The sequence below is a fragment of the Cydia strobilella genome, chromosome 10, assembly GCF_947568885.1.
Source record: "Cydia strobilella chromosome 10, ilCydStro3.1, whole genome shotgun sequence".
NCBI classification, from domain to species: domain Eukaryota; kingdom Metazoa; phylum Arthropoda; class Insecta; order Lepidoptera; family Tortricidae; genus Cydia; species Cydia strobilella.
In genome coordinates this window covers 10,183,667-10,199,276 of record NC_086050.1, presented here as the reverse complement: position 1 = coordinate 10,199,276, position 15,610 = coordinate 10,183,667, and the positions used below count along the sequence as shown (strand labels likewise).

Here is a 15,610-nt window from a genome sequence, read left to right as displayed (position 1 = left end):
GTCCCCACCCTAGCCCAATGCGGGTTGGGGAAAAAGTAATATACTATTGTACAAACATTTAATTGCAGTGGCAACATTGGCGTAGTTTTTTTGGTCTTGAATTCCAAATCAAAGTACACATAAACAATGTGTAAAGAGGCCCTAATGTGAAGGTCAGCCACACTTGCCCCTATGCCACACTTATCCGTTCGTTGACCTTATGTATGTGGTTTTCTTCAAAATTTGCAAACCATTTTTCGACCCCTTGTTGGTATCCGATTGAGCTGAAATTTGGCATATTTAAATAAGTACTTAAATTTTGAAAGACGAATGACAATGAAATTAATTATTTTATTGAGTAGGTTTAGTAAGGCCAGACACCACTAAAAGAATTCGAAGGACAAATATAAAGCCCGTAGAAAACGATACCATCGTTGGGTCACTTGCTTACACGTGTAGGACCAGCAATTCAGCGAATTCATTCTTTTTGTGAGACTTGTACGTTTATTATTACTCACGCTGACTGGCAATTGTTATAAGTTCATATTCGATCACTTACCTAATTTTTTTACAGATCTGCAATCGTATCAATATTCGTTGGTCTGTTTTAACAGAATACATTCTTTAAGTATATAGGCATAGTAGAATATAATTAGAACAGGTATTTTTAGGGTTCCGTACCTCAAAAAACGGAACCCTTATAGGATCACTTTGTTGTCCGTCCTTCTGTCAAGAACCTTTATCTCGGGAACGCGTTGAGGGAGGGAGGTATCGAGTTGAAATTTAAACCATAATATACTCCGATATACGACCCCTTTAAGCTGTGATAAAATCAAACTTCTAAGTTAACGTAAAAAAAGATACGGCCGTTTATGCCACAAAAATGTTATATTTCAACACTCAAGGTATTTAAAATTTATAGGGTACTTCCCGTTTCCCGTTAACCTAAAACTATTAAATTTGGCAAGTAACATCGTCACACTACAAATACAGGGAAAAATCTCAAAACTATAAATTTAAAAAAAAAAATGTTAAATTTGTACGGAAAATTTGGGCGAGTCCGGTTCGCACTTTTCCGGTTATTTTATACAATGATACAACTTTAAATAATTGACAACATATGATCGACCAAACTATGTACCAACTTATGAGTCGCGCTTATTATGTGACATAATCTCAAATATGTATAACACGTGATAACACCTACTGACATTTTAATAGGACAATATGTTAACCAGTGATACTTAACAAAAGCATGTAAAACTGCAAGTTAAGAGGCCGGTGTCGATTTTAGTCGCAAAAATGTAAAATTGATAGACTTAGTCGGTGAAATTGTACACCTTTTGTTACCTAATTGAAAAACCAAGTACTGGTTTCTATTAGCACGTCTTCTTATCTTGCCTTTTATCAATCATTTTTTTGAAAACAGACTCACTAAATTAGTAATGATTTTTTTTCTGATGGACGTTTAGGTAAACGCGCGTAAAGCACTGATTTTGTCGCTCTTATTTGTAAATTTCGTAAAGTTTGGACTGCTAAAAATGGTAAATTTGTATTACACATATTCTGTACTTGACCTTTATCAGATTATATTTTTGTTATATGACTTAGAGTTCGAGGAAATGAAAGTTAAACGAATTCAATTTTCTCCAGAAATTACTTCAAAACAAGTGAAAATTTCTCTGAAAATCGACTTAATTTCAACGTAATTTTGATACTTAAACAATCTACAACACTTGCTGAAACTATTCTTGTACATCAATTTGTATAATTTACCACCATAATTTTTTGATGAATTTTTAAAAACTACCCTCTCTTCATATATTACCGGTGACGCACGCTCGCGACCTCATTATTAAAAGGCAAGATGAGAAGACGTGCTAATAGATACCAATACTTGTTATTTAGATATTACGTAACAAAACGTGTATAATTTCAACGACTAAATCTATCAATTTTACATTTTTGCTCCAAAATCGACTACGGCCTCTTAACTGTCACCGGGTTGTAATGGTGACCTATATTTTAGAGTCAAGAGTGCACTTTCTCAATGCAAACTTTCTCTCAGCCGCGATACCCAATTTGAAAACGCAATGCGAATAAAAGAAATTGCATTTAATACTTTCAACCAGCGGATGGAGAATTAAGACATGGCGACGAAATTTTTAGCAACAAAAACTAATACCTAACTAATAATGACAAGTTTCATGTTATTTCAGCATGTCGTTTTAAAATGAAAGCCTAAGTTCGTTTGTAGGGCGGCGCGGCGACTAAGTTCTGGTAGGTAACTTAATACGTAACGGCCGTATTACAGAGCGTCAAAATCTCGAGGATATTAATGTTTGGTTGGTATTATGGTATACTCATTGGAGGGAGGGCCAGTTTTCACGGGCCGTTTCCAGACCGTTTGACCCGAATTCAATCCAAACTTCTGAAGTAGTAATTGCCAGTTTTAACCCAATTACAACGCTGAAGACATCGTATTATCGGTCAGTCGACCTAATAAAAAAGTGATTTAAAAAAATAACTACAATTTTGAGTTATACATAGTTATATTCAAATTTATATTGAAACGTCACAAAATGGTACGGGTAAGTATTCAATTCCTCAAATTTTATCTACCCACGGATCTATATCACATAGTATAAAACAAAGTCGCTTTCCGCTCTGTATGTATGTCTGTCCATATGTATGCTAGGCAACGGATTTTGATGCGTTTTATTTTAAATAGATTAGAGTGATTCAAGAGGAAGGTTTATATGCATAATTTGTAAACGTTTTGTGTAAATTAGTTGAACTAACCGTGCGAAGCCGGGGCGCTAGTAGAATATAAAATTATAAATGTAAATTGCTACTAGTAACATGTTTTCTTCTGATATCCCGAATTAGGAAGATTATATTGACACTGAATAAATACTTTATAAGAAAATATAGTAGCAAAGATAGATATAACTCCGTTATAGATGGATACAGTCTAAGGAAAAAACGTGCCTCGAAAATCACGAAAATTTGATTCTCGATCAGATGGCGCCACTACCTTTGGCCTACTCTCGTATAGAGGGCGTTGACGGTTTCGTTTGTTATTTAACAATTTTGACGCATATCAGTGAAAGAACATGGGTCAAAATCATAAAAATAATTAGTGCAAATAAAAAAAATCATTTATCCATATTTAAATACATTTTATCGTATTTTTATAAATCTTCATTTTTAGTTTTAAAGAGTGTCGATAGATGGCAGTGAATTGACTGTGGTTACAAAATAAGTAAAACTCTATCCTATTATATCCTCTTTGATAGTAGTAAAACACTTTTTTGTAGTAAAAAGAAACATAAAACAGAAATAAACACACATCATTAGTACAAAGGCAAACTTATCCCTATCAAATTATTAATAATTGAGAAGGAGGAAATATAAAGGAGCCATGAATAAGTTCTTTCTAGCGAAAAATGTGGTGAAAGTGTTAGTTTACCTATACTCTTTCTTAATTCTGGGTAGAAAAAACTGATGTGATGACTTCTACCAAGAAATTTTTAACTGTGTCCCTACTTGCAAAAATAGTTATTTGTGCAACAAGAGAGGAAAGTTGGTTTTTCTTGCGAGTGTTTATTTTGAGTCCCGAGAAAGCGAAAGATTCTATAATTGAATTCTTAGGTAGAATCTTGAGCGTAGCGAGGGACTCAAAAACACGAGATGTAAAATAACTTTGCTCTCGTGTTGCACACATAATTTTTCACCTCAGTAGTGAGAACATATTAAAGGTTAAAATGTATTTTGAATTACACAGAATAAACAGAAAAAAAGTATTATAATATGTACTATACCATACCATACGATACGACACGATACGATACGATACGACACGACACGACACGACACGACACGACATGACAGACACGACACGATACGCCATGCCATGCCATGCCATGCCATGCCATGCCATGCCATACCATACCATACCGTACCGTACCGTACCGTACCGTACCATACCATACCATACCATACCATACCATACCATACCATACCATACCATACCATACCATACCATACCATACCAGACCATACCATACCATACCATACCATACCATACCATACCATACCAAACCATACCATACCATACCATACCATAAAATAAATGTAATAAAAGTATGAAGTTCATGGCCTTCACTAAATTAAAAAGCTACATTGTTTCACTCCCTGGAGTGAGGAAAGTCGCACTTTCCTCACTCCAGGGAGTGACGAAAGTAGGCTCTTTCGAGCTGCTGAGGTGAAAAATAACTTAGTATTTAGGGGGATCTAGGGGATTTAGTATCTGAGGGATTTTGTTTTGTAAATTTTGAAAAATATTAACATAATTATGGTAAATTAAAAATAATGTGACCAACTTGTTTTCTTCAAAAAATAAATACAGAGGACAGAAACCGCTAGCTGCTCAGCTATTTATTATTCAGAATGTCCCGTTACTAAGGTGTACAATACAACACGTGTACACGTTACGTAAAATGATACGCACAGTGTAACACAAGTACTGATGCTACTCCTTTACAACGTAAGCATTTCTATGGCAAAAATTAGAAAAAAAAAGTCGTGAGATCGCTGATATCAATCAATGAGTAGAATTTCAGTGGCATAGTATATAGGTCACTACATATAAGTTTTACAATATAACAAATACGCAACAAAGTGGAGGCCTATCATGTGATAGGCCTCCACTTTGTTGCATACTTTTTAAAACTATATGGGTGTCACCCAATTCTTAAATCTTGCTGACCAAGTAATTGAAGCAGATAAATTATAAGAGAAGCACATCAATATTGGTTATAATGTTTACCGTTTGTGAATTGTTTGCTGAACAAGAGTTGTAGCTAGATTTTTATATACCTATTGCCAGCAAAAAAGTTATATGCGGTCCAAATGATTTAAAAGCTATTTTATTGCAAATCAGTTTTAAAAACGGCTGATCATTTACCTACTTCCCAAACTATATTTCCATAGACAATGTTTGGCGGGAAAACATTTAGGTACTTTCTTTTTGAATCTACTTATAAAAAAAATAGATTTATACTTTGTATGAAATGAAAATATTGTATAAAATATTCCTAACTCATCTCTATCCAACGCCGACATTTTCAAAGTTTAAATCTATTTATAATAAGTAAATTTAAAAAGAAAATTAATGTTTTCCCGCCAAATTTTGTCTATGGAAATATAGTTTTTAAAAGTACATATATGTGATTGCCGTGGTAGGCCACCTCTTTGTTTCATATTTGTCTATTGCAAAACTTATTTAGGGACCTATGTATCTATCCCTCTCTAGATAGGTGAATGAAACTAGATAAGACAACAAGTCAGCCTGTCTCGTAAGGTAAGTAATAAATATGCGGCGCGTATCGTTCAGTCTGAAGGTATCAGTGATTACCACGGCAACGTAAGGTCGAGGTTAAATAAACTGTTGCAACGAACTCGAGCGCGATTTTGGCAAGTGCCGGGTGCGCGCGAGCACGTGCCGGCTACGCTCGCGGAAGAGACGAGATAATAAATTAAGGATTAATGCACATTTAGGAAGACCGGTGAATACTGTGTTCGTTTTCTTTGTGTACAAGGTAGGTTGAGAATTTTTAAACAATTTTGAATAGTGTTTCGTATTGTAAAGTTGGGTATTGGTTTTTTCCTATTATAAAACTTTTAGTTAGCAGCAGAATTCAGTTATAAGTTTACACACGTATTACATACATTGTTAACCGATTTTTACCGATTACTAATTAACCATCACTTAGCGTTGAATGAGCGTAAATCGGACAAAACTAAAAATCTATTACATTTAACTTCCTACCTTCTGTTTATTTTAGTAGATATGATTCATATGATGATCCTAAAAATTCACAAAATCATAATAAAAAGTGTTAAACAGTGTGTATCTTTGTCTAATAAACATTGTTAATTCTCCGTAGTAAATTTGAACCGTACCTACATATAAGGTTCATTCAACTTTAATCATCGCTAAGTTCGATTCAAATTTGGCTCAATAGTCACACTGTGTAGTCAAAGCTCGGGTAAATCTGTTTAAATTATTGAGCGACTGTGTTAATTTGATCGAACGACAAGACAAAATATCAACGATAAATTAAGCATATTTTTTATAATTACATATACGTATGTTTATCTGAAATTGAGTAAGTATTTATTATAATATATTCAACACAAGCTATCATCGATATGGCATTGTACATAAAAGATAATTTACTAATTTTGATGAACTCGGTGCACAGGTCATTTTAATATTTTTACAATATGTTGGTTATGAAGGTGGTCGTAGAAGACCGTAATTACCGTACCTACTTACTGAAGCACGCAAAAATATCTGATTGAATTGGATTTAGAAAATATTTAGTAGATCTGGACAGACCCATAATATATATTTAATATTTAAGAGAGCGTCATATAATTTTGCGAACAATTACACAAATGTATAAGTAAGAATTGAAAACAAATGTATGTTTATTACAGAATGTACTGATTTAAATACAGATATTAATTGGTTTAGTAGAAAACACAATTCCCCTAATCAGGGCACCACTGGACGGTCAACCCAGTCTTAATGAATCGACGTCTTTTTAATAATATTATATTTAAAGGGTATTTTAAAGAAAAATAGTTTTTTTTAATAAACCTTCGGTGTTCAAGCGTTTTGCATGTTCAAAAATAGATTTGTACAATACTTAAACATTATATTTATTTCCTTAGCATTAAAACAAACAAAATGATAGTTGCAGTTATTGTCAACAAAGAGTAATACATACGCACTAATGTTACAAATCGGCACATTATCAAACTGTTAGATTATTTTAAACCGGGTCACTCACGTATTATTAAGTCGAATAGCATACCCGACCCGGGTGAGTGGGTTTAAAATAATCTAATATGTTTGAGTCTCACGGGAGCTTTATAGTTAAAATTATCAAACTGGTTAATAGGCCATTCCATTCTTTAATAGTGTATGTTATGCAATATACAATAATAAACTTAATTAAGCTACATTTATATTTCATATTTTTGAATTTTTGCTCATATCTCGAATATCTGTACGAATAGCATTATAATTACTTCGGACAAAAGTTTCAACATACAATTTCCTACAAATTTGGTTATGTTTACTTTTACTCTGTGATCAATACTGTAGTCGGACTAGAACACAGAGGGTTCCGTACTTTTTAGTATTTGTTGTTATAGCGGCAACAGAAATGCATCATCTGTGAAAATTTCAACTGTCTAGCTATCACGGTTCATGAGATACAGCCTGGTGACAGACAGACGTCCGTCTGTCAGACAAGTCTTAGTAATAGGGTCCCGTTTTTACCCTTTGGATACGGTACCGTAAAAAGGGGCCCATTTGGAACAGAGTGCCTGCCTGCATATTGTATAAATTTTACAAATCATTTTTGTCACAATTTCAGATGTTGAAACACATATCGTTGTTAGTAGCGGCCGTGGCCATAGGCTACGCGGTCTTCTTGACTTACTCTCTGCACAGAGTACCTGAAATGCCACAACTGAACCCGAATCGGTGGTGGGGCAAAGAACCACAACCAAAAGCTGTGGACACCAGCATTCGGCCGTTCAAAATTCAGTTTAATGACACGGTAAGAAAACCTGAAGGATTTTACTAATTTTTAATAGGAAAAGGAGGACATTGAAGTGTATATATTTGTTTTTACGCGATTACGTCGCCAATTAAAATTAGAGATAGGTAGAAAGCCCTACAACCACAAACTGCGAAAGATCACAACCCGTGCGCGACATAAAAGAGTAGAAATTAAATAAAATGAAAATAAAAAATGTCCAGACAAAATAGTTGCCATGTTTAAACATTTTACGTAAAACTGAGAGTCTGTGACACTTACGATGAAAGTGGCGCCCTCATTTAATTTTTACTTTTATGTCGCGCTGTACCTTGAAACAAATGACTAAATGAATGATTTCTTACAGAATAAACATCCCCCCCCCCGCCCGAATTAAAAATTAATTCACCCCGCGGCGGCAGATTGACAAAATCTTAGTTCGATTAATAATGTAACGACTAACGTGCCATGTACGGGTGCTTGACAATTTCAGTAATAAACACTTTTTCTTAAACCACACAGACACACACACAAATTGATGCGCATAACTACAGACATCTCGTGCGCACATAGACAGTAAAACAATTACCGTACTATGGCGTGTCCGCCCTGTGACATCAGATCATTGACATCAATGTCCATTACAAGCCATTTTACGTTTTAAAATAAGTTTTTGCGGCTAGTCTGGACCGCCGAGTGTAAACAAGCTAATCACAAAACAGTATCCACTGTACTCCTTTGCAGTTTCCTTTGTCAATTATTACGCGGGTTGCTATAGTAATCAACAGATTAGATGTCCGTGGATAGTTTACTTTGAACATACAAGGCATATCATAACATATATTATGTACATATATGTAATGTAGTTAGTAGGTAAAAGTAGGCTTTTGACAATTGTAACAATCCCAGTGTTCTGTTCGTATTAATAAAATAAAGTATCTTAAATATGGTTCGGTTTTTGCTGCGAAATTTCGATTTAAAATTAATGAATATAAATACTTAGTCCAATCCGTTAGGATCATAATAAAACAAAGGAATTTGACCATTTAATTTGAGCTCATTTCTAGTACGAGTCGAGATGATGTTTTATTCGAAATGAAATGTCAATTGAAACAGTGTGATCAAATACCGCAATAGCGGCCGTAACATGCAGTTCCTGAACACATCATAGAGAGCTTATAATATGTTTGTAGATAAAACAGTGTAGTGTATGTACCTGTAAATAATTAGGCATCAAATTCAAAACACTCGTGCGATAAACAGTCACATGGTTTAGTTTGTTTACATTCTTATAAGGTAATATACAGGGTGGAAAGGCACGACGATCCTTTCCGAAAAAGGCGGATGGTTTGGATTTAGTACTGTATTTCCTCTAAAGAAACTAGGCTCATATTCATAACCGTTTTAAAGTTATAGGCAGTGACAACCCTCATTAGGTTCAGTAACATATATGGTTATATCCTCTTTGCTTAGAACTACTAATATCTGTGACCTAAAGACATTTCAGTGCAGGTGACAGATTTGACGTGCGGTCTGCAGCCGCAGTTGCAATATACACTAAATGGCCATGCTACGTGCAGTCGGCCTTGTCATTAATTTTACTATGGAAATTGACAATAACACCGACGTGTCGGAGCAGTAGTGCAGCTGCGGTCGGGAATACGTTAAAATCACCATACGTGCAGTCGATATAGTCATTCATTTTACTATGGAAATTGACAATAACACCGACGCGTTCAGGCCGCTGCAGTAATGCAGCTGTGGTTGGAAATGGACTGTCACCTTTACCCGTGATAAAACCGTGACGCAAATAAATTGCAAATTACGCGAAAAAAACCTATTTTCAAAATGCCCTTGGGAGCCCGCGCGCTATTACCTAAATTTGCTTATGTTATACGGGGAGTGTAATTATAATGCCGCCGAGACGTTACGACGCTACAGAAAAAGATATCCTCCAACACACCCAACAAGCCGTATGTCAATTTTATGTCAAATATTTTTGTAAACATAAGTGTCACATTACACTTACATGTAGGTTGATAGTACGTAGTAATAGTAGGGTTGTCACTAAGAAGAAGATTAATTAATTTTAATATTTTTACTAATTGTTCGTAACAAAAATCTAAACATTACGAATCGATTCTCCATCACTTAAACTAACCCCCCTTTGCGAGAAGGATCGTCGTGTCTTTCCACCCTGTATAATAAACAATGAATAATATGGAATTAAATTGTACTTACATATTGTAAATTCAGGAAGATTTCATTCATCTCGTATTCACACATGTAATACGACGAAAAGGTAGTTAATACTTGTGTTGTTTTTATTTACCTATTCAATTACGTCTTAATCCACTCCAAAGTTAAGTATTTTAGATTATTTAAAAATCGGTAAGACATAAAGTTCATTCTAAAAAATAATATCAAAATGCGTTGAAGAACAATTGGATAAACATATTATTATGTTCTTCAAATATTATTCAAATAAGTACATATACATCAGCTCATAACATCTTATTATTATTTTCAGATGATCGCTGAACTAAAGCAGAGGATTAAAAACAGACGCCCCCTAACACCTCCCCTCGATGGCATCAATTCTGAGTATGGCATGAATACAGCATATTTAGAGAAGTTATTATCCTACTGGGCAGAAAAGTACGATTTTAAAAAGCGAGCGGAACTGCTGAACCGATTCCCACATTACAAGACCAATGTTCAGGGCCTAGATATCCATTTTATACGAGTAAAGCCTACAGTGAAGAATGTGAAAGTATTACCATTGCTCATGCTGCATGGATGGCCCAGCTCCTCGAAGGAGTTTGATAAAGTTATCCCGATTTTAACGACTCCTAGAGATGGATATGATTTTGTGTTCGAAGTGATTGCTGCTGATTTACCTGGATTTGGATTTTCTGAGGTCGGTATAACTAAATTGAATGTGCTTACAACCTGTACCTTCGTTTATTCTTCGTTTGGTTGTCCTACACCTATACATAGGTCATATAGAGTAAGTTGTAAGTACTTAGAAAAAAACGATATCTAAGACGACACGCAATTTATAGGTTGGTCGTCTGTTCACAGAAAACACACCCTAAACACATACGTAATAGGTATCATAAATACTGTACCCACTGATAGATATGATTAGTTAGTGATTCTGATTACTCATACGGATTATACTGACTTTGTAAAACCCACGTTATACCTACAATAATTGTTGGTTATTGAAATTCAAATAAAATTGTCTCTGGTTTTACTTAATTTTAATGCATGTACACTAGATTAGGTGTAAACTAAAGCCGGTCTTTTTAGGGTTCCGTACCCAAAGGGTAAAAACGGGACCCTATTACTAAGACTCCGCTGTCCGTCTGTCTGCCTGTCACCAGGCTGTTGAAATTTTCACAGATGATGTATTTCTGTTGCCGCTACAACAACAAATACAAAAAAGTACGGAACCCTCGGTGCGCGAGTCCGACTCACACTTGGCCGGTTTTTTATTTTCCAATATTGGAGTCAGGTCAATGGGGTTGGCCGGCCGAAGTATTTAGCAGATGGCGCTAGCATAGCTTTCCCTGTCAATCCCTAGAATTGTGTCAAATTTTTGTTTTTTTTAACGGAATTTTATGGCCTGGCAAGCTATGATGGCGCCGTCTATGCAAACCTTTAATAGTTACCAACTTCATTATCTTGTTACGTCGACAACGCTTGGTTTATTTTGCATTGCGTATAGTAAGTAAATATCAGTATAGCATAGTCGTACGGGTAGATGCCCACCTTAACCTTAACCCTTAGGGCCGATGCAGATGGATTGCAACCCGACTGCAACTTGTATGGGTACTAGACGCCGACGTTGCAGTTGGCAGTGTATCTAATAAATAATGCACACATTTTTATAGGTACCCTCTTTTTTATTTTCTTGGAGACAAAGTTTTTCGCTCTATTTCGCGCAACCGAGGCAAGAAAGCACGATTTTTATTTAACAACTTAAGATCCATCGATAACAAAATACTTTTTAAGTACCTAAATATGGGTTATAATTTTTGCGATTTACTGCTGAACTATCATAATAATTTTAAAATTTCGTTTTTAGTGACTTTCTCGAGTCAAATATGTACGTCCCTTATACGTGAAATGCTGAAGTTATAGGTATCTCTAGTACTTGTTTTGTTCAATATATTGTCACTAAAAGTTTAAAACTGTATTTCAGGGTACGAACAAGCCGGGTCTGAATCCAGTACACATAGGTATAATAATGAAGAATCTGATGAAACGGCTGGGATTCAATAAATTTTACATCCAAGCAGGCGATTGGGGCTCCCAGGTGGCCACTCATATGGCTACTATTTACACCGATGACGTGTTAGGGTAAGAAGTTATAATTCAAGAAGTCATAATTTGGGCATTTAGATACGTCTTTCAAGCCTACAATTCTTACATTTTTGCCGCTTTTTTTAGTAACAGAAATGGTTGGCCAAATATTTCATACTATATTATGGAAAAAATGGATTTGTATCCTGTACGTCAACTGCCGAAGGCTCGTTTCAAATATCAGGTTTTTTTTTTAACTTTTATTTAGAAGAAAAAGCCTTTGTAGCTGAGCGATTGTGACAGCCTTATATGTGTAACATATTAGTACAGTAACGTATTGCGTATGATATTTATATAGGATAGGGTGTTCTGACACCATGAGGCACTGTTAGTGAAGTAAAAAAAAAACTCGGACTCGCGCACCGAGGATTCCGTATTCTTTAGTATTTGTTGTTATAGCGGCACCAGAAATACATCATCTGTGAAAATTTCAACTGTCTAGCTATCGCGGATCATGAGATACAGCCTGGTGACAGACAGACAGACGGACTGCGGAGTCTTAGTAATAGGGTCCCGTTTTTACCCTTTGGGTACGGAACCCTAAAAAATAAAAAGGTGTTCAAACGGGCAAACTATACCTACAGATACAGCTAGATATGAAATGGTAAGGTTGGTCATGATGGAAAGGGGTCCAACCCTTTATTTAGGCTAGCAACTTGGGTTTGCAACTGCAGTTGTCCTCATGCTCAATTTTCCGACTGACTTGCAAAGAAAACTTTTAAAGAAAATAATAATTATGCTATCTACATTTAATTTAAATAAAACCCTAATTCGATCATGATAATCTCTTACAACCTTACCTTTGATTACATATACATTATTTGATAATGATAATTGAGCAAGCATTGTGAATCTAAATTGTTATCAGTTAAAACCACGTGGTTTCAATCGGTAGCCAAGTTGGCAATAAAGACGCAATGAGAAATTATCCACATTCTTTGCCAATAAAGTCGAATTTATTTTGTAAACAGGCTAAAAACCAATTTATTTCCTATTTCTTTCTAGACTCCATACAAACATGCCACTATCGTCTATGCCTCTAAGCAATGTGAAGCTTCTACTAGGCTCGCTTGCACCCAGCTTGCTTGGAGACCATTCGCATCGTATATATCCGTTGCAGAATCTGTTCCGATACATTGTACGAGAGAGTGGCTACTTCCACATCCAGTCTACTAAACCTGATACAGTTGGTAAGTAACAAACCGGCAAGAACAATTCAACATTTAGGGGATACATCGAAGAACTGAATCTTATAGATTTTCCCCTAGATTCTCAAATTGTGATTTGTAATTGAACTTTTAAAAAACCAGAGTCAAAATAAATAAAATAACCTAGACATGAAAACTTGAACGTCTATTCGTTTATTTTTATCATTATCATGTCTGTGGGATGTTGTTAGGTCAGCCTAATAAGGTACCTACTAACTATAAAAATATTGGGAAAATATATTCTCATTCTATTCTGATTATCACATAAAGGTCAATAAATTCGATTTTGACAGGTATTATTATTTTGACTAATTAATGTATTGTGCTTTAATTGACTTATTTTTATTACCTATTAGCGACCCGCCCCGGCTACGCACGGGTAGTTCAACTAATTTACACAAAACCTTTACAAATTGAAACCCTTCAATCACTCTATGTATTTAAAAAAACCGCATCAAAATCAGTTGCGTAGTTTTAAAGATCTAAGCATACATAGGGACAGACATCCAGCCAGACAGCATCAGGAAGCGACTTTGTTTTATACTATGTAGTGATAATAGATATGTATTTGATGTTTATTAATGTTAATGGATGGATTAGGTATCGTTATGTGGATTAATTTTATTAGGTTAGGTTATTAATTATTGTATTTTGGGACATCTTGATTTTGTAATTTATGATTGTGAACTGTATATGATGATTGTAACGATAATGAATAAATAATCTTTAATTATTTAGATTTGACAGGTCATTATGGATTAGAAAGGAGTTTTTATAAACTTCGTGAAATGCAAAAATTGTTTCAGGTGTCGGCTTAACAGACTCGCCATCCGGCCTGGCCGCTTACATTATGGAAAAAATGGCTATATGCAGCAACAGGGACCAATTACACACCCCCCATGGAGGTTTGGAAAACTTGGAACTGGACGACGTACTGGATACCGTGACCATACAATGGGTGAATAACTGCATTGTCACCTCTATGAGGTTGTACGCGGAAGGTTATTCTACGACTACGCCTGAAGTCTATGCATTGCATGGGTAAGTAAACTATTGTATAAGTAATCTGTTTTGTACAAAGCTTAAGGGTTTTCTTCCTAGACAGTGACGATGTTTGGAGTCTGATTTATCCGCATTTAGGCGCTATAGGCGAATCCTAATCTTGTTTGCCGACAATGCCGACATCTAGTTTTTAATACATGTTGCGATTATTTAGGAGCATATAATTTGGAAGTAAAACGTGGCGTGTATTAAGGCCAGTTGCACCAACCACAATTGACGGACTGATCAGCGGCAATCAGCAGTGTATTATGAAATTTCTAACAAATATATGTTAAATTAGTTTTAGAAAATTGCCAACACACAAGTGGCTTAGTTTAATTTTATCATCCCACACGAATTAAGATGATTTTATTAAATTCTTTCAGAATACCCACGATAGTACCAACAGCTGCCATAAAGTTCCTATATGAAGTAATGTACCATCCCGATTGGGTTCTCCGGGACAAATTCCCCAACCTAGTGCGGTCCACAACCCTGGATTTCGGAGGGCACTTTGCCGCCTTGCAAACGCCAAAAGTATTTGCAGACGACGTTTTCGCGGCTGGAGCTGAATTCCTGAAGTTTCACGAGGCTAAGAAATAGGTTTATTTAAAAAAGAGTACAATTAAGGGTAATAAACCGAGTAGGTACAATAACTAGAAAATATGTGGACCTGTTTTGGCTAACATCGGCTGTGTAATTTTTGAGTTAAAATGTAACAATGCATCTAATAATCTTAAAATTAGTGCCTTTATCCTTGTACAGTTACCGCAGACAAAAAAAACATTGCTTTGCGAAAATATGTGTCGGTTGTCTTTTTTTTTTTGTTTTTTTAATAAGTGTAAATAATTAGTTTTTTTGTGATGAGAGAATCAATTAGGTTAGGATTTTGTATTATTCTACTTAAAACCTTGCATTTCAGTTAGTTATATGTAGTTTCCTTTTTTATGCAATTAAAACTAATTATAAGACAAACTCATTTTATGTACGTTTTGATTACCAAATAGACTGATTTTGTTGTAACAATTTAATATTAGGCATAAATTACAAGTTACTTAGTTTTTTTACGAAGCATGCATTAAAGTTAAGTTTAGAAAATAAATTCATATCCTTTAAAATAGTTGATTAGTTTTAGTAAATCAACCCTCAATAATATAAAGTATGTTTAACTTTTTAAAAATCTGAACAAGATTGTAACAGCTTATCAGCGCCATTTGATGAGAAAGTACCTGCAGTCTATTGCGGGATGTTATTTATCAATTATATCCGTATTTAGTCCTAGATAATTTAACAGTGTAGTTCTCCCTTTTCCGGTGCAACATAAGCAAGTTTAGAGATACAATTTAAAAAAGTAAAAACGTCTTCGCCTGGCAAAACTCACTTTTCCTTTTG

At 35.0% G+C, this 15,610-nt stretch overlaps 2 protein-coding genes across 2 annotated transcripts in view; one reads left to right on the top strand and one right to left on the bottom strand.

Annotated features, from left to right (window-relative positions):
* Positions 1-15,610, bottom strand: part of LOC134744982 (endoribonuclease Dicer) — a 95,343-nt gene that overhangs the window by 16,197 nt on the left and 63,536 nt on the right. The gene's annotated exons all lie outside the window — the stretch shown is intronic.
* LOC134744984 (juvenile hormone epoxide hydrolase-like) lies at positions 5,374-15,261 on the top strand. Its single transcript, XM_063678939.1, has 7 exons — positions 5,374-5,582; positions 7,434-7,619; positions 10,129-10,518; positions 11,809-11,966; positions 12,975-13,159; positions 13,984-14,218; positions 14,605-15,261. The coding sequence occupies exons 2-7, from the start codon at positions 7,434-7,436 to the stop codon at positions 14,819-14,821; spliced, it is 1,371 nt and encodes a 456-aa protein (XP_063535009.1). The 5' UTR covers positions 5,374-5,582; the 3' UTR covers positions 14,822-15,261.